Source organism: Helicoverpa zea, chromosome 31, assembly GCF_022581195.2.
Source record: "Helicoverpa zea isolate HzStark_Cry1AcR chromosome 31, ilHelZeax1.1, whole genome shotgun sequence".
Classification (NCBI taxonomy): domain Eukaryota; kingdom Metazoa; phylum Arthropoda; class Insecta; order Lepidoptera; family Noctuidae; genus Helicoverpa; species Helicoverpa zea.
The window spans coordinates 13,663,910-13,691,064 of NC_061482.1; the positions used below are offsets into that span (position 1 = coordinate 13,663,910).

Below are 27,155 nucleotides of genomic sequence, written 5' to 3' on the forward strand. Positions count from 1 at the left end.
TCAAATTCTGTTAAATTCTGTCGTATATCTTTATATATGTCGTTAGTGTTAATTAAATACAATAAACTGTCTGTATCGGTGTAACACAATTTAGCTTTATCACCATATTTATTCTTAATAAAATTATAATGAAAATTGTACAAATGTTGTTTAGAGTATTCTAATACCGCAAATCCAACATATATTGGTCTATCTAATATAAGTTTTTCTAGACTGAGTTGTATAGCTAAAAAGTTTTCATTAAATACGGAAATACTTTTTAAATTAGGTTTTGCGATTAATTTCTCAGCACCTACTGTTTTGTTGGTTTTGTTCGAATAATCACTCCATTTACTTATTAATTTCACTTCAACATGCTTTCGTTTATTTTCTATTGTTTTTCCAAAAATTGAATTATTGAACAATTTAAAAAAATCTCTTTCAAATGAAGTTAAAGCTGCTTGCCGTAGTCTAGTATTCAAATCTATATATTTTTTTAAAAAACTTTCTTGTCTAAAACAAAGGATTCTATGAATTTTTTTCAAAAGCAAACCATTTTTGAGACATTCTTTTAAATGAACATAATGAATGATGTAATTATATTTATCATACAAATTTGCGATTAGTTTTTGCGTTTTCCCTCCAATAGGAGTGAATTTCTCTGGAGCAAAAGGCAAGTCACTATGTAAATTATGTAAATGATCTGGATACGTTATATCTACTTCTAAAATGTAACCGAACTCTGAATTATCGGGAATATTAAGCACATTAAAATATTTCATATCATTGTCGGTCATGAACTTAAATTCTGAAACGGGTAATTTTTTCGTCATAGCATATCCGTAAAGATTATTACAGTCTAAGTAAATTAAATAAGTTGATGGCTTTGAATTATCGAAATGAGGTAAATAAACATTATTCGCTTTGGCATATCGTAGAGAACATTGAGCTAACCCACCTCGTATTCCTTTTTCCAACATTTCGTAAATTTCTAAGTCATGAATCATTTCTAACTGAACACCTGTGTAAAGGAGCATAGCGTCCCAACTCAATCCAGGTGAACTTACATAATATGCAGGATCAAGTTTATAATGCTGGAGACAAATGTTTCTGAAGCTTTCAAATATATCACACAATAATAGTACATCACACTTTAAATACAAGTCAGTATATTCACCAAGAGAAGTAATATTAAAAAGATTCCACACATTTTGAGCATGTTTATATTCATCATCAGTTATGTGTTTCATTTGTAAAGAGTTATAAAATTTATCCTTGTCAGGTAGTTGTGTTTCATTGTATTTAGCCCATGTACAAATATATTCATATGGGTAAATACCTTTCTTTCGCATTAAATTAAATTGATTTTTTCTCGGAAAATGTGTGAATAAATGAACAAAATCATTCTCCGTTAAACTTTTACTCAGGTTATCAAGACTTGAACTAAGAAATTTAAACGAGTCTATAAATTTAATTTGTGCTGGTTTGCATCCTTTACCAGTATTTATTATTTTTGTTATGGTTAAATATTTTTCTTTAGTTTCTGCTATAATTCTTATCTCACCTTCATATTTTGATAATTCAGTTATAAATATATGAGAATCGTAGCCAACTAAATTGTGAAATATAACGGGTATAAAGGGACAAACTCTATAATTTAAATTGCATTGCGAGTGTGCCGCACCTCTATACTCAGATGTTATATGATCATGATCGCAAACTTTATCATCAAATAATAAATCATTACAAATATGGCATGTAGTTGCATTATTATAATTATCAGTCTGATCTCTTGTCATTGGTCTCATAGGTTTCTTTGTTAATAACATTTTATGAATTAATTTCACTTCTTCAATCAAGCTTTTAATAAATACTTCCACACAGTCAGATCCTCTATATGATACAAATTTATTTAAGCTGCTATCATGAGAACAACACACATAGAAAGCAAAACAGGACGGTTGATGTACTTTATTCTTTACTGTATTTTTATCATTCTGTTCCATTTTACAGTTTAACAATATACTTTCAAAGTCAGCGTATATTACAAAATTAATTTTTTGCTTTCGCTCATAATTTTTGAATTTTAATGTACTGTTCTTATCAGGTAGTACGGTTAAAATTTGAGAGCAACTATGACAATTATACTTTATTTCAGAAGTAAAAAATTGTAAACATGTCTCACATAAATACATTCGTCCCTTATGACATGAAACTTGTCTTCGTACTAAACGTAGCAGATTTTTTATCAAACAGTAATGACCTTTATTATGTTTTTCAAAGTACAGTAAGTTTATATGTTTATCTTTCCTGCAATTCGTCACATAAATAGGTCCAGTTATAGTACCATGTTTATCAAATCCATAAATATTAATACTCAAGTCACAATTATTTTTTTCAAATAATTTTATATCTTTATGTGAAGGTGGAAATGAAATTCCTCGTGTATTAAGTACTGTACTAAAATGTGGATAGGAGTTGACCCTGCAAACATTATTTTTAGCTGGAAATAATGCTGCAACTACGCACCACAAAAAACAGTATTCATCATTATTATGTATATTCAAACAGCTCTTTGTATTTTTAATAACATCTGGTAGCTCTAAATAAGTACCACCCCGCATAGGGCAATATTTATTTATATTAATTTCTAAATGATTTATTGAAACAAATGACCATCCGGATTGACAATGTTCAAATTCGGTAAATTTTCTTTTGAATGTTTCTATTACATTCAAATATATGTCATCAAAATCAGTATTATTATATATAATTTCATATTTAGTATTAAATGATTTAAGCTGTTGCTCACCTAACGTAGGCAGTAAAAAGTAAGCAAACAGCTCGAAATTAACTTTAATGCAGTTATGTCTCATTAATAACATTTTAATTATATTAGAAACATCTTTTCGCTTTTCATCTAAGAACGCCTCTGGTGTGAGGTACTCATTTTCTATAGATGGATTTAAGCGATAAGTCAGAATCCTGTTTTTAAATGCAGTTGCTATAATATCAACATTTTCAAAATTTGACTTTATTAAACAATTTGATTTATGGATATTCGTTCTTTTATGGTATCTGTATTTATGTTCGGGGATCTCAATTTTACATTTCTCGCAATATCTTTTTAATAAACAATTAGTCTCAATAACATTCGTTTCATATTCATGTTCGGGGATCTTAGTTTCGTATAAATCATTATAAGTATCTGAACTTGCTGGTATCGCATTACTCGCTTGTGTAACTGGAAACAAAATAAATATAACACATTTTAATCGTACTGAATACTTTAATTAAGAAATAGTGGGTTACAAAAAAAAAAACTTAAAAACTAATTCACTGAATATAATGTAGGTTATAAGGTAGATTATAATAATGTAATATTATGATTATGGTTACATATGTTATAAAATAACTGATTATAATATAATATCTCATACCAATAATTGAGTATAATACATTGGTACTTAATTATTGGTATGAACTTATAAACGTTGGAGTACAGCGTTTGAACTCCCGCCTAGTACTTATAATGAATTCATTCAAGTGCCTCCACGATTCAGAATCTTCGTCAGTTTTATTTTTTATTGTTATCACCGAGTGACGCCACCTATTCACGGGTTGAATCCGCTCTATCTCGTCACACTTGTATACTTTAAGTTCTATGTAGAACGCACCTTTTTTATTCTCATCTATTTGACGAGAAAAACCGTTGGCCAGCCTCCGTGTGACATAGGAGTAAATCATCGGAGGCTTCTTCTCCGCGGGTGCGTCTACCGCGTCGTCGTCGCTGTCACTCCCGAACACCTCGCGAGCCGTAGACTTGGTAATAGGAGGGATGGGGCGAATAACTGTCTTGCCTTTCTTACTGGTAGACGGCTGGGGGCTGCGCGTTGGCGACGATTTACGTTTCTTGTTCTCCTTTGTCTTGACCTTCATCTGCACCCCGTCCGACGATTCGTCCTCCGAAGGGAAAATATGGTCAGCAGTGTGTTTGGACCTAGAAAATAAAGATAAAAAATATTAGATAACATTCATATAAATTGTGAATTGAATGATTGAAGAAAATGAATGAAAGTAACTTTAATGATTGAATAATAAGAAAATGAAACATGAGGAACACGAATGAATATATTGAGTAAGCATGATTGACAGAATACTAAATAAAACAAATAAATGTAGTGTTTGGACATAGCAAATAAAAAATATTGGGTAACATTTACATAAAATAAGAATGGAGTGATTGAAGAAATTAATAAAACTAGCTTGAATGATTTAATACTAAAAAATGAAACACCGAATGAAGTATACGAGTAATACTTACATTTTAGAAGATTGGTGGTTCTTTGGTATGTACTTCCAAATTTGGATGTGACTGCTTCTAGCTGAAGAATTGTTGTGATCCAGTCCCTGCAGATGATCTCTTAAATAGCACTACATCCACGTGACGGTATACCAATTAGGGAATAGGGCACGGGTTTGCTAAAATGCTTTGTCAGATCTACCACCCAGGTTGCTGGAAAAATAACTTAGCAACATACCGAGATCACGCAATATCAACTTTATCTACTTCATATAAGATATAATGTAGTAAAATTTAATAACACTGAAATGTAGATCTTATTCAGATTAAATAATACATACTTATTACACCTGGGTTTGCCTCCTCCTTTACGTTGGTAAGCAAATGTAATAGTATGTGCACAAATCTCTTACCATTTACCTACCTCATAAAGCTCGAACGATTGCTTTTTTTTATTTTTAACAGTCTTCAAAGAGGAGGTTATACCTATGTTATGTATACTCTAATAAAACTATTAAATACACGAGTGAAGTGGTGGGGCAATCTAGTTTATTAGTATGGATGAACAAACTTACACAAAACCGATTTCGATATATATAAAAAGTTATGTTTAATTGCAATCCGAAGCGGTGTAGCGCCGTGTTGTCTAGAGTGTAGAATTACATTTACACGTTTTAAAGTACCGATAATATCGATGCTAATTTGAACTTTATGTTCCTTTACAAAGTATTTTCTAAATTCTATATAAAGGATATAATCATGCGAAAAAATAAAAATAATTTAGTTTAATTCCATCAGCGAGCGGGGGCGCAAAGACTCTATCCTAAAATAAAATATGTCGGTGAGTTATTTTCTTTAAATAGTATCTATATATAATAACTTAATTAATTGAATGCAACTTAATAATTGTTACACATTTATATTCAATACAACACAGTTCTAATATCGATTATTTGAATTTATAAATAAAATATACCTATAATATAAGTTACAAAATTGATATTGATTATTATTATTATTTTTAGGACTATGAAAATGACCTGTTCAACTTCATTCCCATGAACAGGGCAGCTGCGGAACAAAATAACGATAAACAGTTGAACCTAGAAGGTCCTAGCAGCAAGCAACTGAAAAAATCTTCAACGGCTGCATTTACCTCTGTAAAAAAACTTACACGAGGTGCTAAAATTATAAGAATCGAGATTTATGATACCGAAAACTTCCCCGATCATATAAGTTCATTATGCAATTGTGATGCTGAGTTATGTGTGCAGCATGTGGTTAAAAATGTTTTTATGGACGATGTTTATAAATCTGTTAAAGAAATTGCTTTAAAAGTGTCAGATATAATGCCATAAATAAAGTTCAATCAATTATTATTGAATAGCATTTTTTTTTTCTACTGAAATTATGATTTTTACAACCTCTTACGATACATTTTATTTATCATCCAGTAGTTTTGATTCCTAAATTCCAATAAAAAGTGTAGAGTGAGCCCGGATCGTGTTACGAACGTGAACGGATGTTATCACGAAGTTATCACGGAGGTAAGGTAAAGGTGTATGGATTTGCGATTGGTAACTTGGTAATGGTTGTTTGTAAGTATAAATAATCCATGTCACTACATCCTCTAGGGGTTTGTAGGCTAGTGACCTATAATTGGCTAGTTATAGACAAAAGCTTAATTATTCTTCTTTTTTTGAGGGATAAGGGCTTCTCAGCTGAAATGAGCCAGTAAAAAGGTTGATAATCAATCAATTCACATAAAGTGCTGTAAGTATGTCGACAGTCCTATATAAGGCGACTATGAAAGTCATCTGAGCGCATTATAATTTCAGGGCTGCTATGTGCTAAATAAAGGATGCAGTGGAATATAGATTACACGTATAAAATAAATAGTAATGGAAATAATGATGAATGATTACTAAGTTGTTATATCATCAGTATATTTCTTATTTATTTATTTAACAGTTTATGTACACATAAAAACACAGACAAGAATAAATAATAGAAAAAAAATTGTACAAGGGCACAGTTTACTTATCTCAAAAGTATTTTTTTTTCTTCATTGAAATCATATAAAGGTTGTCCTAGTTTATTAAACTTATTTAAAGAATATGAAAACTCTCATGATCTGTATAGTTGTACTTATCATGATTCTGTATGTGCTTTGAAAAACGTTTTTTTCACGCAGATGTTCGAATCAATGTAAGTGCAAGCAAAGTAAATACAATGAAAACCATATAAGGCAGTGCATCGAATGAATGATGAATGATGTCATACAACATGCATATCGTTAAAATAAACAAAGGGCATGAAGTAGTCCGCTATTTTGTTACATATTTGACGACACGTTTGGCTTAATGGTTAAGACCTGATCACACAATCAAATACTAAATTGCACATTCCTTAATCACAAAGCCGAAGTGTCGTGGGTTCGATTCCCACACGGACAAGTTAATATTTGTTCCGGTCTGGTTTTTTGTTTTAGTTTAAATGAAGATTTCGCGCTAACATTTCATTTAACCGCTAAATATTATGATCAAGAACAGATCAAAGAAACAGATGAACGCATAATATTGATACATTTTTGTACGGCCGGTCACCATCACACCGATGACATCCACTCGTGAGTCCGCAAAAGTAGAATGTTTCAACTTTGAGAGAACGAAATGTTTGGTTATGTTGAAAGTAGCTGTCAACTATTATTCCTAATAAAGAAAAGATTCTTAAATACTTATGTATTCCGCGGTGATAAAATGATTAAAATAAACATTGAGATTTTAAAAGCAAATTGGTACATTTGAAATTATGTAACAGTATTCGAATAAGATGGTACTTATACTAGTTTTTGAAGTATCGATGTATTTAAATAGATGATTTATTTGAAATGATGTAACAGTATTCGAATAGATGGTATAATAGTTTTTGAATTATCAAATTGTAGTAAGTAGTGGTATTTGAATAAATGAAATTAAATTATTTGAATAGATATCATATTTGAACTAATGTATAATTGGGGTTGATGGATCTCTTTTGATCCAGAAACCCCAATTATACACTACTAATAGTCTAGTGGAGTTACTCGTTATGACATATTATAGCACTACAGTCGCCCATCCAGAGACTGATCGTGGCAAAAATTGCTTACCCTGTGATCGATCAACCTTTGCAGCTGTAAATTATCCTAGAGCTCCTTATAACTAATCATCATCTGTCTAGCCTTTTCTCAACTATGTCGGCACTAAGTCTAAACTGATGCAACCAATGTTTTACAAGATGCGACTGCCCATCTGAGCTCCTTATATTTTTCATATAATAATAACCGGATAAAAATGTAAAAGAACTAAGCTAGTGACGTCAGCTTAGTGACAATGTGCTGACCACGTCCTTATGCAATAACATGGATTAAGAAAATGCTGGAATAACAAAGAAAAGCCTTACCTATCTAAATACCTATTCTTTGTGTTAAGGTAGTGTGAGCTAGCCAACAAAATTACTGGGCTTATTGAGACTTAAGAAATTTTGTTACATGCTGAGATATTCAATATTAAACAATTTAGTTGTACCTACACTTTTCTTGGTCTCACTATGTGTAATATAAATAAAATAATAAAAACAGTCAGGGGCCCATGCATATCAAACTGCAATTACAAACATTCTTATGTTCTTTGCCAAATCAATCATCTCCTCTTGGCTTCGTTAACTAGAAGTTTTCCGTTTCTGAACAACATCAAATTTAATTAGTAGAATATAAAGACCGTTTCGCATTTTTTTATTAAGTATCTGAATAATCAATATGAAGAGCTCTTGGATAAGGCTAAGGCAAAGCCGTGCGGATCAATCGATCATAAGATTAAGCAGTGTTTGGCGCGGTCGGTTCGTTCATGGTTGACCATTGTCATGGCGAATTCTTCAATCGGATATCTCCATGAATTGGTGGGCCCAGGCATCTTTGACAGGCGTTCGGGGTAGACAGTAGCCAGAAAGTCTGACAACCAGCCTCAACCAGGGTTGAGGAAGTCAAAAGGCACTAGTCGCTTTCCGTAAAACACTGGTATTCAGCTGCATTCGGTTAGACTGGAAGCCGACCCCAACAAAGTTGAGAAAAGGCTAGGCAGATGATCAGATTATTCAATAAATTATTTAAATAGGGTTCCTTCACACGCCAATGAGCGCTAGGATTATTTTCACTCATTCCGATCAATAAAAAGGTAGATATGGGTCTCACGTGGGGGCCCAAATATTTAAGTCCAGAATGATTCAAAGGAAATTCATTAAAATTTTCTCTCAGAATTACATATTGTCTTTGTACTATCCATTAATTTTCCAGTACCTTTTGTTCAATGAATTTAATACCTGACGTGACTTTCAGGACTCCAACATTTTTCTAGGTACGCTAAAATACCTGGGAACAAGATTTGCAAAAACACGTTTTATTCTGATATCACCAACTCTGATTATATTCTCCGAAATCTATTTTTAATACATGGTTACCAAAGCACGTCTGATCCTGTTCAAGAAAAATATAATTAATGTATCTGTATGTATCTATTCTTTAGTTTACCGCTGTATTATATAATACGTTTTGTCTGCTTTTAATGAATACCAGCCTTCGAAACAAACTTTTGTACATTTAGAAAACAGGTTAGTCAGATAAAGCCTAATAAATAAATGTTTGTACAAAGTTTGTACCACGAATTAGGAGTACAAAGGAAAAGGGAATTATGGCAAATTATTCTTCCGTATAATAAAATGGTTGTAATCCGTAATAGCGTGTGTTGTCACTCAAATACGTCATGCCATAGAGTTAATTCTGACATGGGGTACTTTCAATTTCATGAAGCATTGAACGGGGCGAAGTATGTTGACTTCCCCATGGGTTTACCAACTCTTCCATAGTATACCTAAAGATCAATGCACCAATGCCTTGCAGTACACTATTTCTCGAACCTTTTTTCGGATATAACTTTCATATAATTTGTATCAGTAACTTTCGCGAATTCGAAATACGTAACTAAACCTTGCTCTTTATAAACAAATCGAGTACATTTTCATCGTGATGTTTAAGTACTTTTCATAATAATGATTTTAATTTATGTAGGTCGTTTATATTTGTTTTACCTATCGGTGTTTATATTTAATCTAGTATTTGCGAACTGACACATCGTTCCACAGCATTTTTGCTAAGGTCCTTAATCCCTATAATATTTTGTGATAATGTATTTAACATTTTAGCTTGCCTTACTTTACCTACTTTGTTCTTAAGTAAAATTACGCATTTGTAACAACAGAAACCTACATTTTCATTAATATTTTTGTGCTGAATTTCGTTGAAGTGGTTTTTGATTTATATAGGTCTTAATACTTTCACTTAAAGGTAAGTATATGTACCTAACTGCAAAAAAAAAAAAATTGTTTAATACGATTGCCTTTAAGGTAAAAGTCAATTTCCTAAGAAAAGGATTCACTTAATCTTGAACGTGAAATAAGGTATTTTCTCATCTTACAAAACACGTTATATAACAGAAAGAATGCAATTGGAGTGCAACCATCCAACGGACGCTGACCACTGTTCAGACAGCTGAACATTTTGAAAGATTGCATTTCACTAGCTTGCTTACAAATCCCGCAGCGAAGATTTTTGTAGTCAACATGCTGACTTGGCAGTTATTGGCATTTTAATTTTTAGTAAAAAAAAGCCAACTGGATGATATTATAACTTTCCTTATCCATCGCTCGTCATTTTAGCATAATTATTAGAGAATAATATAATGAACTGTCAAAATAATTTGTACAAAAACCGGCCAAGTGCGAGTCGGAATCACGGAGGGTTCCGTACAATTGTTTAGAAAATAAGCAAAAAACGTTTGTTGAATGGGAGCCCCCCAAAATATTTATTTTTTTCTACTTTTCAGTATTTACTGTTATAGCGGCAACAGTAATACATCATCTGTGAAAATTTCAACTATCTTACTATTACGGTTCATGAGATAAAGCCTGGTGACAGACGGACGGACGTATGGACAGACGGACGGACAGAGGAGTGAAAAAAATAGGGTCTCGTTTTACCCACTGAGTACGGAACACTAAAAATGATGACTGTGAAATTTACCATGACCACGCAGCGGTGTTATAATCGCAGAATGAAAATTATAGTGATTTCTTTACTCTTCATTCATTACTTTAACTAACTTATTGGTTCGATGTTAAACTAAGTCATAAACACTTCTCATAATAATAGTCGTTGGCACCGCAAGTGCTTGGCACCATACCATCTCTTCGACATGTTTTCCGTTATAATTATGCCCGCTTTGCTCGAGACTTGGCTGGGGCACTGCCGTGCCCCCAGATTACGAATGAGGATTCTCATTCTTCATGAAAAGAGTCATCTAGAAGCATGAAATGAAATACAAGTCTAGTCGTACCGATGCATAAGTATTTGGTTAAATAAATGATCAATTATGTATATTGTATAGGAACATATCCGTATTTATTAGTATGGTTAAATAAATGATCAAACAAATATAGGAACATCAAGTTTACAAAAAATGTTAGTGGATGGCATGAATGGCTTGACACAGACCTACAAATAGCTGTTGGGTTACACATTATAGGACGTGTCTGCATGTTGTCTCGTTCTTCATATTTCTATAAGCCGTTTTACTTCCACCAATAGTGAAGTATTATCATTTTAGAATATTCTAGAACAGAAAACAAAAGCTATACTTACGTCAAAGAACACTATTTGCTTGATTGTTTTTTATTTTAATTCGCATGAAACAGTGTAGTACTAGAGTGTACCAATTACCTGATGTCTGATGTATGTCTAGATATTGTCACTTAAGTGTTATGGCATAATTATTTCTAAGTTGAAAAGTTGAAGTGTCACAGTTTTAAAAAGGACGGGTCAGTGCACGACCACGTAATTTATTTTTCAATGAGTTATTTAGGTACCACTTTGTATTAAAGTGATGTTTATGTTATTGAGCATACTATTATATTACTTCAAGCACCTGATGCATTTAAGTTTTAATAAAGATAGAGGAAGACGGGAATTAATACAATCGTACAAAATGATTCAGCTAATAGGAAAATATGAATAGGTTTAAATAAGTTAGTCAGTTTAAAGATAAATAATATCAAAGAGATTTTAGAAAAAAAAGCATATTATTTACGCTAACACGTTGCAGTCCAATCAAGAACTTAGTATGTATCACTAAGTAAACCTAGAAATACTTCTCGAGTACTCACAAAGACGTCCCTGGGACTTAAGCTTAACACGAATTAATTATAAAGGGTTTAAATATGCCACACGTTAAATGCGTGACAGTCTTCAAAACTTGCGTTATTTTCCATTAAAAAACCGGCCAAGTGCGAGTCGGACTCGTGCACGAAGGGTTCCGTAAATTACAGTTAAATCAACCTATCTCAAAAACTATAAGAGATACTTTGATCAAACCAAAAATCGTTGAAAGAGTTAATTAGCATGCATCACCTCTATTTTTTTTAGAATTTTATACCCCGTAGTTATAAAAATAGAGGGGGGGGGACATACTTTTTACGACTTTGAGAGCTGATATCTCAAAAACCGTTCACTTTAAGAAAAATGTTTTTTAGAAAACTTTATATCATTTTAAAAGACCTTTCCATTGATACCCCACACGGGTATGTACATCAAAAAAAAAAATTTCATCCCTCAGTTACATGTATGGGGGGCCCCACCCCCAATTCTTTTTTTTACTATTTAGTGTCATATTTTTGTAGCGGTTCATACAACACATATTCCCATCAAATTTCATCACTGTAGTACTTATAGTTTCCGAGTAAATCGGCTGTGACAGACGGACAGACGGACAGACGGACAGACGGACATGACGAAACTATAAGGGTTCCGTTTTTGCCATTTTGGCTACGGAACCCTAAAAAGGTACTTGTTTGTTCGTAGAGACACACATTTAATTCCGGGGGTCATAAAACGCTCGTAAGCTTTCGATAGCGCGATGTATTTCGATCCCAACACCACCTAGTTATGAAAATAACAACTCGTTCTTGCACCCTCTTTTTAAAGTGCTCACTAGCGCCGCTGAGGCATTTGGAAACTAAAGTCTACCGATACTAAAAAGGTTAATGTATACCGACGTAGAGAACATAACTTGACTATTTAATCAACAGCAGTGTATGTTAGGGCTCATGAAACTGTTTGAAGATGAATGGCAGTAGGACACATGTCATTACAAAGATCAGGTAGGTATTTACCCGGACTCAGACTGACTGAAAACTTTGATAAGGCTGGAAACAGTGCTCGACCGACGGTCAGCGCTGACCGTTGGTCGACGTAGCTATATCTGTGCAAGTCTATAAACGCGCATACAGCTATGCTGACGGTACGCGCGTGATTTTTTTTGTATGTGATTCGGTCGGGACGTACGGTCAGCACTGATCGTCGGCCGAGCAGCCTATGAATCAAGATTTTCCTTAAAAAGTTTTTTTTACCATCGGGTCATCGACCGACTCTTTTTTCTGCAGTGTGCAGGTAATTTTAAAGTTACTTCTACTCTAACTTATGTCTCATGTAGTATATATTTTAACGCTGCACGTGTCGAGAAATTTTACAAATTCTGTTTCATAACCTGAAAGTTACTCGTGTCTATGTAAGCGGTGCTTATCTTTCTTTAAGCTTCACTACTATTGGAAAATAAACTACTCACTTCTTTAACGTTTGCAGCATTTGCCACTGGATTTCTAAAAAGAGTTTTATACAATTATACTACTTAGATACTCACCGGTTCTTTTAATTCAAGTTATTAATAGATAAATGGTATTCTAAACTTGCAACATTGGTGACTCGTTTTCCACCATGGTTTGTGCTCATGTGGTTTTAGCTTCTTTGAAATCAAATCGGAACCTTTACCTGAATACCACCCAACTGCGCGGGTTCTGAACAGCCGTGCGGGTCTCGCAGTGCTTAATGTAATGTGTATGTTTGTGTATATTAGCCGTCAGTCAAAGGCTAAGCAGCAGTCCTAGCACTAGAAAGACATAAAGCTAATCATAACTATCCGCCTTTCGTTGGATTAGAAACTTTTCGAAGAATATAATTTAAAATTGCATAGCTATACAGCTAGATTTTCATTAAAAATACACATGTATATGAACATGTGTACATCTAAGTATTACTTACTATGTTAGCGTTCAGTTCAACGTGTTCATTTTATTTCTTTTTTCTCTAATAAGATTACTTTCAATGTGGCTTGCAGATCCCACTACTTGCACCTGTTGAGCGTGTAAATAAACTATATAATCGTATGCTTGTAGTACCTAAGAGAGTGTTACAATGCAACTCGCCAAGAATTTTAAATATATGCAGATTTTCCACTATGGTATAAATTATAAATAGCTATGCAGATTATCCGCCGCTGAGAATACTCGGGAATAATGTATGTATATCAGATCATTTAAATAGTTTCATTGCTATCCGCACTAATATTATAAATCCGAAAATAGCTGGAATCTATTCGGAATTATGATTCTACAATATAAACAATGTGGTGACTACGAAACGCGAAATATTCTTAAAACTAACTTAGTCTTTCTCGACTTGGAATGCTATCATCATTTCTGTAAATAAAAACAGAAATCAAGGAATGGGATGAGAAAAAGTTCATTTAAAATGTAGATAACAAAACGGTATACATCTCTCTGAAATCTTGTCGAACAATCTTTAAGAAAAAGAGTTTGTATTCTTCTATATATTTTCTTCGCTACAAGTAAGCAAAGCTCCTAGCCCCCACTGCCAATAAAGTTGCATTCTATTTTATCGTACGTAGCGTCATCTAATCTTTCTAAAAGGTTTCTACTTTATTGTAGTAAAATTATTTTAAGTTCTAAAATGATTGGATTTATGATCTATTCGTGGTTACCATAAAAATATTGTTAATGATTCCCACGTTTTTAGACATGCCTCTTCTGTGGGTTGCCTTTAACTTTTTAATAAACTGAACCTTTTACTGGAAGAGCGAAAATAGTTCTTTGTTTTCAAAAAAAAATATAAAAAAACCGGCCAAGTGCGAGTCGGACTCGTGCACGAAGGGTTCCGTAAATTACAGTTAAATCAACCTATCTCAAAAACTATAAGAGATACTTTGATCAAACCAAAAATCGTTGAAAGAGTTAATTAGCATGCATCACCTCTATTTTTTTTAGAATTTTATACCCCGTAGTTATAAAAATAGAGGGGGGGGGACATACTTTTTACGACTTTGAGAGCTGATATCTCAAAAACCGTTCACTTTAAGAAAAATGTTTTTTAGAAAACTTTATATCATTTTAAAAGACCTTTCCATTGATACCCCACACGGGTATGTACATCGAAAAAAAAAATTTCATCCCTCAGTTACATGTATGGGGGGCCCCACCCCCAATTCTTTTTTTTACTATTTAGTGTCATATTTTTGTAGCGGTTCATACAACACATATTCCCATCAAATTTCATCACTGTAGTACTTATAGTTTCCGAGTAAATCGGCTGTGACAGACGGACAGACGGACAGACGGACAGACGGACATGACGAAACTATAAGGGTTCCGTTTTTGCCATTTTGGCTACGGAACCCTAAAAATGGTATGTTTTGACACTTTTGATTAAGCAAATAATTTTATTAAACTAAACAATTTTACCCGTTTATGACTATAGCTACATATAGACCGCTTATATGTTTGAATAGCATACATTTTTTGGTTGAGACGCAATATCGAGAAAAACTGACAGCTTTTTATGACTCAATCGCTACAGATTTACCGCAAAATATCGCCGCGGGTGATGCCTGAATTGACTATTTTACTCACAAGCATAGTTTTTTATTTGCGCAGCAGGAAAAATTGGTTGTAACTTACTTACCTACTCCTGCAAATAGCAAGAAAAATATTATTTAACAGATACAGAAATTCAAAAAAGGATTCGGTCTTAAAAGAAAAACTTATTTTTCAGTAAAATATACGATTTAAAGAAGTCCATATCTTGTGAAATATATAAAATATGAAGTTCCAAAGATGATCTCTTCTGAATGTATCGATTTCCCAAAAATCTTAGAGTAAATGTTCCTATTAATTCAATAAGTGTATTAAAAGTTATGGCTATAAAATTCTGAAAACTAAGTCGTTGAAAACAAATTAGTAAGTAGGATGATTGGTTTCTGTACTACTTATTCAACCAACCGAAAAATCTAGACTTTTCTGAAGCATTTTGAATTTATGGCTTTATTCCCTAGCTCTGTTCATTAATAAAAATAGCACGTGAAAATGTATCTTTCCATACCAGGTAAAGGCTGTACGAAAATTACTAAGCAATTAAAATATGTATGACGTTGGCATGCAATTAGCTGCATTGCACAGGCAAATCCTATTCTTTCTAAGCGACAGAATGTATTTATTTCCTTTTAATTAAAAACGGACTGGGAGCCACAATAAATACGAACACATTTAAAAGTGAAACAAAAACGTAAATGCTAACTATTACTTATAATTTTATTATTGAATAACAAGCCATTTCATTCGAATCCATGGGAACTTTTTTTCGTACCCGGATAAAATATAGCTAAATATGTAATGTAGTTTCCCATGAGAGAAATAATTTTCCAAATTGATAAAATGGTTTCGGAGCCTATTAATCTAAATAAAAAAGATATCACTTAGTTCTTTAAGTAATTATTACTGTAAAGACAAACACGAGTTGAAGGAAAAATAATTTCAGTATGGAGTACTTAGGTACTTCAAATAAGTCAATCCATTTCCCTCGAGTCTTGGCTATGAAACGACTTTAATTCTAGATTATCAACATAAAGGAGACAGCCAGATGGTTGGTTTTATAGTTACGATGATTTTTGAATGCATTTTTCATTTCTTAAAATATTCCTGATATGAAGTCGTTTTTTATTTAATACCTTCTATCTACATTTAAACAATGCTTTTTATTATTGTTATATGAGTATCTTTGAAGTGAAGACTCTAATCTATTGGTAGGTGTGAACTAGACTATGCACTATTTCTTCTTAAATTGAAGATTGCTAATAAAAAAAACTTTATTCCATATCTAATAACAAAGGTTTGGTACCCAAACTTATATATTTTTTTTGGCTTTTTATTCACATACTTTTTATTGTAATACTTATTGATTGCTAATTATTTTCTGTAACTTACATACCTATAATTAAGCGATTCTTGCTGTTCTGTAAATACTTACACACTGAAACTAGTCTTTTTAATTAAAAGATATACCATCACTTGCATAATAACAATTTATATAGGGTGATAGGCAGCCAGGTGGCCACTGGGTAATGTTTTGTTCAAAAACTTGAACAAAAGGCTATCAAATCGGATGGGTACTTTTTTTTACTTGCATCTAGATTAATCATAGATACTTATTGCTGAGTTATTTAGCCCGGGTGACAGTAAGAAGAATAATGTGAGTCTTTAAACTACAAAAAGAGGTAAAATAACTGTAATGCCTACTTTTTCGGTAAAATAACTATAATCCTGGCAGGGTCGCCATGCAACCCCTTTATTAGTTACGTTGGTAAAAATGAAATTGGTATGTCTCTTCAGGCTCTTCGGATCTTTAGAAGACTGTCTCTGCCAGTCATATTTAAACATCGCATCATTATTTTTTATTAGGTTTCGCTCTCAGCGACCTCTTTTTCGTATTAGAAAATTATGGAGTCATGTTTGGTAATCTTAATTCCTTGAATTCAGTCCAGTATACCTAAAATAATTTAGTGGCATTTTGATGGTGTTACAAACTATACGCGAGCAGTACGCAAAATTTGTGTATACCTACTTTGTTTGTATATCACATTTCGTGTATCACAAACTTAAAAACTGCATTACAAAGTATCCGCGAGGTACTACTTTGAATACACTGCACGGTTCGTACCACATTCTTTTAAAAAACTTTTCTTTACAATGGTTTTTAAGCTATCAGTCTTAATAGACAAATCTTTATGTTTGACAGCTCTTGACATTTAAAATTACTTTTATAAAACACGTAACCTTGAAATTATATGAAAGTATAAAATGTGTAGACATCACAACTTTTGTTTACTTCTAAAACCAGAGAAATTCCATTGTTTATATTTTTATAAATGCAACGTGTCATCTTACACTACCCTTGAGATGATATCAAAAGTGTATATGGTTTGTGTAAACATAAACAACTTTTGTTTATCTCCAGAAACTATTTTTAATGACCAGACTCCGGTTTCCATGAAATAAGAGTTTTCGAACTAGCGCTATAATCGGTCAGTACTTTGTGTCTTATAAAACAATTGACATCTACTTGTTCTAGCGGTAACATCGTATAGGTGTAGGCTAGGCTGAGCGCGCGCTAGAGAACGCGCGGCTATAACCGCTAGTGTAAAAGTGCTCTAACACCTTGCGGCGGGCGGTGTAGACATCCATTGTTTTTTTTATTCTTATAATTGCAGTATATCGTCTTACATGTCCAGTATTGACATTGTACTTATTTTTGTTAATTGGATGTTTTGTCTGTGGTAGATTTCTTGGGTGGTGTAGACAAAATAATAATATTTTGATTCGTTTTAAGACAGTAAGACTAGATAAAATATTAAGAATATAAGGACTGATAATTGAAATGTTTGCGTTTAAATCACGCTTCACTTCTGTGGAGAAGTGTAGATGTAGCATTAATAACTGTTCAAAACTGAACAGTTTACAAAATTATGATTATCATTGAACAATTTGTTTTCTATGTATTGTGATGATTACATGGTCACGTTACCACGTCATTATCTCCGTGTAACGAAACCATATCGCGATTCAACTCGATCTCAACGCCACCTAGTTATAAAAAAGAAACCCTGGGAAACTTTGCTCCCTTTGACCGAATTCATGGCGAAAAACGGGATTTTAGACTTTTTATAATACACTTATACCCCAGTAAGACCGCATGTCAATATTGTTATACTTTCCAAAACAGGAATTATCGATATGGCTAAAAGCGCGTGATGTGGCGTGATGACATGGATGCCTACTAATTAGGAACCAGTTCTGGCTTGAAAACAACATACATAGTCAACCTATAAAATATTGTAAAGGCTTCTATTTTTTTTAGGAGTGTCTACAAAGTTTCTTGCCGGTTTTTCTCCATAAGACCCACTCTTTAGAACTGCGCAACTAGCTTAACGTTCCTTAAACACCTGTAATATTTCTATATGAAATAAAAACCTTTAACTTTGAACAAAATAATTATAGATTCAACTTGATTATCTGCATTGTTTCGTTGGTTTAAACTGCTTGATTTATCTCCTACACACGTAATATTCAACTCTAACGCAAAGATTTTTGAAAGCTATATAACAAAATACACAATAATTCAGCACTCTATTCTGAACAAACTATTATTGTACCGTACGTTACATAGTACTAATATACAGAGTGACATGGCAAAAAGTATCATTGAATTTGAAAAGAGGTACTTGCTTTCAGGACACGTATTTAGTTCACAACTGCTCAAGGATAACGAGGCGCACAATACTCTATCGCTTGATCAACAAGTATGAAGTAACACCTGAGCCCCAAATACTCGTAGATTTATAGAATAACCTTCAAACTTGTGTATAGATTGTATTTTTGTACTAGGCAGGTATATTTAAATTATATTCATTTTTTTCATATTTCGGTAATATTGGTTGATTTTTTTCGACTCATCATGAAACTCAATCTTTCAGAGAGTTGAAGTTCTCAAGATAACACCGCAGTTTTTATTGTCATAATCGCTTTATGTTCCTTTTTTAAATAAATAGACTATAGTTCGGCCATTCAGAGAATGCGTTCCTGACACGTCGCGATTGAACTGACGACGTAACTTTGCAATGGCGTTGCAGTTACGATAAAAATATTTTTGCTGGTTGTTTACCGTTTTAACAATTGAGGAGCATTAAAACAACATTATTATATCAATAATCAATGAATGTTATAATTTTGTGCCAAACTGAGTGTCAAATAACTTGGTAAACAATATTTTTCTAAATCTATACTGCGCTATTACAAGGTTATGTCAGCGGTTTATATTTTGTAGTGCTGTGCTAAAAATAACAGGCAAGTATCGTAATCTGTTCTTATACAGTTATAATATAAAATAATACGTTTTGATTTTCTTTTTAAGAATTGGAAAATAATGGACTATAAGACTTAATTATAACGTTTATGAAATATAAAAATAAAACTATGACCAAACCGCATTTTTATACTTAGATTAAAAATGGTAACCCCAAATGGCGTTATGGGCCGCCATTTTGTGACGCTAAAACAGTCGTCCGTTGTCGTTTCGTGCGCATAGACCACGTTTTTCAAGTGTTTTCGATCTGTTTTTATTTGATTACCCGGCTTTTGTTAGACCGAGATATCAGGATTGATTCTGTTATTGATAATAATATAATTATACATGTAGGCGAAGATGATGATGAAGACACCACCTCCTCAAGCAAATCGGAGTCTGATTAATATTCTGTTCGCACATTCAATTCAATGTACTTGTAACAAAGAATAAATAAAACAATTTTATTATATGAATATTACCTTTTTTTGGTTTCCACTTAAATAACTAAAATATAAAACAAATGATTCCGCCAATTTAAAACGAAAATAATCTTAAAATAATGCGGCGGTTCATTTTGAAGGAACGGTAACGAACTCAGTGTTATGTTGTGCCCATCACTAGTCGTGACTAACTGATAGGTGTCAGGAACGCATTCTCTGAACGGCCGAAGTATAACAGCCAGTTTCTTCATCAAAAGTTAAAGCCAAAGTAAAAGTCAAAGTAATGTCTAAAGTAAAAGTAACGGTTAAATTCAATTTTTCTATGAATTTTGCTGTCACTTTAGCCTTGAAAAAACGAATTTGACCGTTACTTTAACTTTAGACATTACTTTAACTTTAACTTTTGATGAAGAAACTGGCCGTAACTGGTAAAATTGGTCAGTTTTGAAGGATAAGTACCGGTGTCAGTAAAATTTTAAAATTACTAATTGGTTACTATTATAATAACGCAATATGCTAAATGACACTCAATCTGGATTACAGTGAAGTTTCTGGTATCCCGATCCTAGTCTAGACGACCGCTCGCAAACAGATCTGTATCTTATTCCTTAATCTCAAAGTGCAATTTTGTCTGTAGGCAGCTGAGAGTGGAAATGTGGAGGACTTCATGCGGCTGTACCTCAGCGAGCCGTCCCGACTTGCAGTGAGGGACGGCAGGGGTCGCACCGCGGCGCACCAGGCTGCTGCCAAGAACAACACTAATATACTGCACTTCATCAATAACTATGGTGGAGGTAAGTCGACACAGACTGCAGATTTGATTACATAGTAAAATGTTAAAAGATTGTAATGTAAAAGCAGCAGGATTGGTCATAATTTGAACATAGTCGCAGCTAGTTCTGGGGCCCGATTCTGCTAAGTTAATAGTATCAAAATTAAATAGAAATTGAATCGCAATAGCAGTTTTAACCTTATCGGGCATTCCGCTACTAATATAAGACCAATTGTATTCCAACGACATTCGATTGGTTTGCCATTTTGGTGATTTTGATCTATACGATAGTTTGCTCTACAATCAAATTGCAATCGTAAATCATTTGCAGACAAAATGATTCACTTTTAAATGACAGAAAAGGATAAAAACGTTTATTTCGAAGAAAAAAGAAATAGCGGAATGCCACATACGCTTCAATCGTAATTGAGTCGTGATTGGATCTCAGTCGGATGTGAACCGTATGTCGCTTAAATAAAATTAGCAGAATCGTGCCCCAGTTTGTTTTTGTAATTTTCAACGTGTGTAGGTGTTATTGTAGGCTTTGATTTTGCTTTTCTATGTCTTTTCTAATGGCTTTGGTCACTTCAAAGAACATCTAAGTGGTTACAAATTAAAATAACCAAAATTAAGCCACAATAAGAAGCGCTCAGTTTGCAAAAAGGATTTTAAGTAGGTGGCTGAACGGATAAAGATGGAAAATGAAGATAGAGCATGCCTGGAGTTGAGTTTTTTTTATTCCGGATTGGATTCAAAGCGAAGTAAACTCGTACTTATAACAAAAGTTGTTGTTTGCAGAAATAAAAAGGCAATAATATTTAGGTGAATGTGTACCTGGAGATAAATGAAAGAGATGGTCACTGTCCTAATATTGTATTGTCACTGAGATGTACATGTAACGAGTGCGTTCCGCGCGCTTTGAGGTAACATATTTATAAGATTACATTGCTACAGTGTGTGTGTTGCAATGTGTTGCATATACACAACGAACCCCATAACTTTCCTACCCTTTGAAAAAAAACACAATTTTAATACGGTTTACAAAAAGAAATATAAGTACGAGTGATCATGAGAAATGACATGACATTTTGTAATGCTGTAATACAAGACGTACATGGTAAGATAAAATTATCAATTATAATATTTATTATAATTTTGGTCATAATACAGTTTCTAATTACATTGTAGAGAAGTGTAGGTAACTTGCACCCGGTAATTAAATTGATCCGTGTGAGAAAAATTGTATCGTACCTGATTACATTAAATTAAATACGTTAATATACTGGTTAATATATTATGTTGATTAGCATAAATAAAATACGCTAAAATGAAAAATGATTTTTTCAAACAAAGTGAATAGAATAAAAACATGCGAGAATTAGAACACCATTTATGAGTCAGTCATTACAAATAACTGTAATTCTCCCTTGAAAACTGACAGCTGTCAACTGGTCAAAACATTCGATACTCCTAACTTTATCTCTGCTTTACACATGATGCTATAAATTATGAAAACGAAAAGTTACTCCTGTGACCAAACCACTGAATGAATTAAGTATTTTTTTTTATAATTCGCCATAGAATATCAAAAAGTATAATATGATAGGATTAATGTTATTAGGTACAAAATACCCGATATAATTAAATCACGTTTGCACACTAAAAAAGATAGCAAAGATAATACAGAAAATCTGGAAAGTAAAAAAAAACTTTGTACATTTTTTAAGTCATCCATCCAAAGAGTATCATCATCAAATAAATTGGAAAGCAAAGTCATATAATTGTAGACGACAAAAGGCTGTGACCAATAAATCTGACTACCATGTCTGCTTATCCCCCGCCAAAACAAGCCATGAACATTAGCCCACAATGGCGTCTCGGACAAATCACCCCCTTCGCCCGGCCATAACGCAGGCGCACAGCACCCTAGGCAGTTAAAATAAGCGATTGAACATTTTGCAAACTTCCGTGGCCGCGGTAACTTGTTGCACACCCCTGGTAATGTTGACTGGTACTCCAAAATGTCGAATGTTCTGCAATCCGTGCTTGAAATGTCATTGAGGCTTGCGTCCTTCGGCATACGTGGTGGTTCGGGATCACATTGCTTTACTAAGCAGAATAATACGGTTGTCTTGGGATTTCTCGTTCACGGCGGTGCTGGTGAGTTTGAATCTTTTGTTTTGTTTTGATTTTGTATGGACTTCTTTTCTTTCTCGTCTTTCAATTATTATTAATACTAACTAACTATTGTAGTGTATCCATCTTAGTTTAAATGTTATGATTTTAAACGGAACCAGAGAAGATGATATCAGTTTGAACTTTAAGCTCGAAAGTTTGTTTTTAGCCAACTCAAATTTTTAGGTTATGTTTTCATTGATAGCCGTATAAATTATTCTACATCAATGAATTATAATTTGTTTAGCATATGAAACAGGCATATTAATATTAAATTGAATTACGATACAGTCAATAATATGCATATTAATGTCTCTAATAGAGCTTTTTAAATATTGAATGCTGTGTACAGGAGTAACTAGACTTCAGATTTAAGTACTGTATGTTGCCTTAGATCTGACAATGTACCTATTAAAATAAAATAAATATATGTTTTATCTTTAAATCCAAATGATAACAAGCGTTAGTTTCATGAACCTTAGCTCTCGTATCGAAGTGACTCATAAAAGTTTATATTTGCTTTTATACATCATTCAAAAGTTTTGTTGTAAACTTAAAAAAACTATTTAGTTTTTTACACTGTTATAGTTTTAAAATGAAACTAAGTGTATAACATATTGGTAGTTTATAGTAAAAACTTCGTGTATAATTTTTGCTGACTTTATTCTGGGTAGGTATTTACTATTTTCGGCCTATGTGGAAACTTAACGTTTCATTTTATATTTAAAACTCTTCTTACCAGAGCTTGAGTACTTACTTAAAGTGAAGAATATGCTATCTATATATCTATATAGATAGCAATTAAGATATATCTTATGCTATAGGGGATGTGAGGAGATTATTATGTACATACATATTTGAATAAAAGAACACTTTTGGCTATTTTATGTGATTATCTATGTATGTACCTAGATATTATCGTCGTCTGCCCAACTTTTTCCTAACTATAATTACAAAAAGCTTTATTTTCTTTTGAATTACAAATGTTGTGAACATTATGTTGTAAGTATGTTTTATGTACTTTCTAACAGACAATTTCTTCATCAAAAGTAAAATCCAAAGTAAAAATCAAAGTAATGTCTAAAGTAAAAGTAAAGGTAAAATTCGCTTTTTCTATTAGTTTTGCTGTCACTTTAGCCTTGAAAAAACGAATTTGACCGTTACTTTTACTTTAGAAATTACTTTGACTTTTAAGTTTGATGAAGAAACTGGCCGTAAGTATATCTTACAGCCAGTTTCTTCATCAAAAGTAAAAGTAACGGTCAAATTCGTTTTATCTATTAGTTTTGCTGTTACTTTAGCCTTGAAAAAACTAATTTGAACGTTACTTTTACTTTATGACATTACTTTGGCTTTTACTTTAGATGACTGTGTTTCGGATGGCACGGTAAACTGTAGGTCCAGGCTGTCATTGAACATCCTTTGCAGTCTTTACGGGTAGTCAGAAGCCAGTAAGTCTGACACCAGTCTAACCAAGGGGTATTGGTTGTAACTGGGTTGAGGTGAGGAGGTCAGTCGCTCCTTGTAAAGCACTGGTACTCAGCTACATCCGGTTAGACTGGAAGCCGACCTAAACATAGTTGGGGAAAAGGCTCGGAGGATATATGTATATTTGATCACTTATACAGCACGTTTTGTAAAGAGAAAATGAAAAAAACACATCTTAAGGGGCTGAATGCACCCAAAACACGTACGTATTTACGTACGCGAGAGAAAGAGAGAGAAGCCATTTGACACGACGTTCGTAGCGTTCGTAACATACATATAAATTAATAGCTTTAAAATGTGTTTAGTAATCAAAAATAAAAATTAACCAATTTCTGTATTTACATATGGACTCGTTAATGTTACAAATTGTATCAATGCACGTTGATAAAATTTGTAATAATGTGTAATACAGATATTTTTATTGGAAGATCATTTTAGAGGTAAGTTTAAAAAAAATTGTGTCGAGTAAATATTTCTAAAACGTGTTTTGAAATAACAGGGTTCTCTGAAATATGTTTAAGATTAATATATATTTTTTCGCCGTCAAAAACTGTGTAGATTTGGCCAAAAAACTTTTTGAGACAAGCCAATTTCGGCATTCAGCGCCTTAAGTTAGAACAATAAAATACCTGCAGTTAAGTCTAGATAGAACAATAATTTCAGTTGCTATTAACCTTATATAATTTAATTGTTTAAGCGAAAACTATAAAATCTTCTTTTTCGTCACACTCTTGGCAGGGTGGTCGTGTTCGTCATATCAGGGGTAATAGAAAGCTTCACAATCAGTCGCCATTGTTCTCGCACTGTAAAAAATATATACAAAATAAGATTTAGCTAAGAGACATGAGAGTCACTGTACTTATATACACTGTATCTATACTTCTTTGCTAGTATTACAAAGAGGAAAAAATTGTTTGTTTGTAACGAATAAATCCAAAAACTACGGGACCGAGTTAAAAAAATCTTTTACCATTAGAAAGCTACATTATCTGTGTATGAGCAGTAGTTCCCACGGGACGCGAGTGAAACCGCGGGAAAATGGCTAGTTTAAAACAATCATATAACATAACTATATCGGCTAACAGTCAATATCTGACCCAGGAATCAAACACCTCTCGCTCGACAGCCTTAAGGGCTTATTACATATGACTAAATTCAGTCGTCTGATTAGGTTTGTCTAATTAGGTTTCTAAATGATTTAATGAAACCTACCTTCCTAAATGCGATTACATTTGACTGAATTTAGTGACTGAATCATTTAGACGACTGAATTTAGTCAAGTGTAATAAGCCCTATACTGTCAACCACTCAACCATAGAGACAATAATTTTATATTTCGCCAATACGTAGACAAAACAAAACCAAAGCTGCTAATAATTTCTGTTGTTTATAAAAACATAGCCTTACCTTGTAAGAATCATTAGCTTTAACATTGGCAAATGTATCGTATTACTAATTCTAGCTCGCATCATAAGAAACATCCACAGATAAAAGAAATAATTCATTAATTATCCTTTATTATGTCTTGTTCTATATTTGTAGAATTCTGGCTAAAGTAATAGCCTCAAGGATCGATTCAGCTTGGTTAGTCACAGTCCATACATGTAAACAATTTGAAATACAAAGAAAGTCCAAGTTTTGTAGCTACATCATCATCTTATCCAGTCTTACCAAAGATCTTGTACGTTCAATAATATATTATTGTACCTCTTATGATAACGTTTGTTTTTATCTACATAGCATACCCACGCGGGAAAAATTCAGTAGGTACCATCAAAAGGTACTATGGTAGAGCCTATGCACACTGCAGACTTAACTGTTGGCCGATATTTTGCCCGACGGTTAGTTGACAATATGTTTTGAAGGTGCTCGCGAATCTAATCAAAACTTTTTACCCAATCTGATAATGGCCGGATACCTGATCGTAGTAATATGCGCACGGCCACCAAACTATCGGCCGACTAAAAGCTTGCTGTTTCCGGACAATCAGTTTGAAACTGAGGTTTTGGATATCAGCTAATTGGGAGTTGAGTACTGGATGAAATTCAGTTAGACTTGATGATAAACCTTACATTTAGTTAGACTTAGATTAGTTATGGACTCAGAGTATGTATGGGCCCCAAGTTTGGTTGAGATTCAAGGAAGTCTTTTTCTTAATCTTCCGTACTAACTTGATGGTTTACGGGTTATAATCCCTAAGTTTATTGTGGATGCCTCAGGCGAAGGTAAACATCGTAAGGAAATATGGCCTATGATACTTTTCTCATTTAATGTTCGCGGAAACGCGCTTTTATATTTATGCGACAAAGGGATTATTTTCCGGTCTTGGTCATAGGATTAAACTAATTTCTTTGTTATTATATTATTGTTTTCGTTTTTAGTTTTGGCAAAGGAAACATTTTTAATTTAAATTAACTTTTGGAAACTTTTACAAAAATGATTTTTTTTATGACCAATTATGATCTATTCCGAAATGACAATGAATGATATTTAACGTTTAATAAATTATTTTTATTTAAGACATAAAAATTATTTATTTATTTAAGAGCATAATTGGTAGCAGTATAGTACATAATATGTACCAAGAATTAAAAGCTATATATTGTTACTTTGACTGCATTTTGTTCAATGTCAACTGAATCCTGTTTCAGTACAGAAAATATGCAATTTCACCCTTCAGAAAACAGTGACGACCATGGCCTGGATATGTACAATCATTAGTAGCTTACGCCTCACTTTCACTATATCTACGCAAAGATGAACTAACGAGATTGCGTATGAGTTACTTACGTTAATTAAGTTTAAAATGCAGAAATATTGAAGTTTGTTGCGTTATAAATCAAAAGATGGAACAACATAGTTTTCGTGGTCTCACACTTTTTT

General features: G+C 33.0%; 3 protein-coding genes across 8 annotated transcripts in view; 2 read left to right on the forward strand and 1 right to left on the reverse strand.

Moving 5' to 3' along the window:
• Nucleotides 1-27,155, forward strand: part of LOC124644831 (transient receptor potential cation channel subfamily A member 1) — a 97,596-nt gene that overhangs the window by 46,514 nt on the left and 23,927 nt on the right. For all 6 annotated transcript variants that reach the window (XM_047184431.1, XM_047184433.1, XM_047184432.1 and 3 more), the window contains exon 4: nucleotides 20,475-20,631. In XM_047184431.1, coding sequence (XP_047040387.1) covers nucleotides 20,475-20,631 — 157 coding nt within the window. The remainder of the gene's footprint in view (nucleotides 1-20,474; nucleotides 20,632-27,155) is intronic.
• On the reverse strand, nucleotides 2,684-4,811 carry LOC124644833. Its single transcript, XM_047184438.1, has 2 exons — nucleotides 4,304-4,811; nucleotides 2,684-3,979 (listed from the first exon to the last, which is right to left on the reverse strand). Coding segments are annotated over exons 1-2 (531 nt in total). The 5' UTR covers nucleotides 4,306-4,811; the 3' UTR covers nucleotides 2,684-3,450.
• Nucleotides 4,852-5,661, forward strand: LOC124644834. Its single transcript, XM_047184439.1, has 2 exons — nucleotides 4,852-5,123; nucleotides 5,308-5,661. The coding sequence occupies exons 1-2, from the start codon at nucleotides 5,118-5,120 to the stop codon at nucleotides 5,638-5,640; spliced, it is 339 nt and encodes a 112-aa protein (XP_047040395.1). The 5' UTR covers nucleotides 4,852-5,117; the 3' UTR covers nucleotides 5,641-5,661.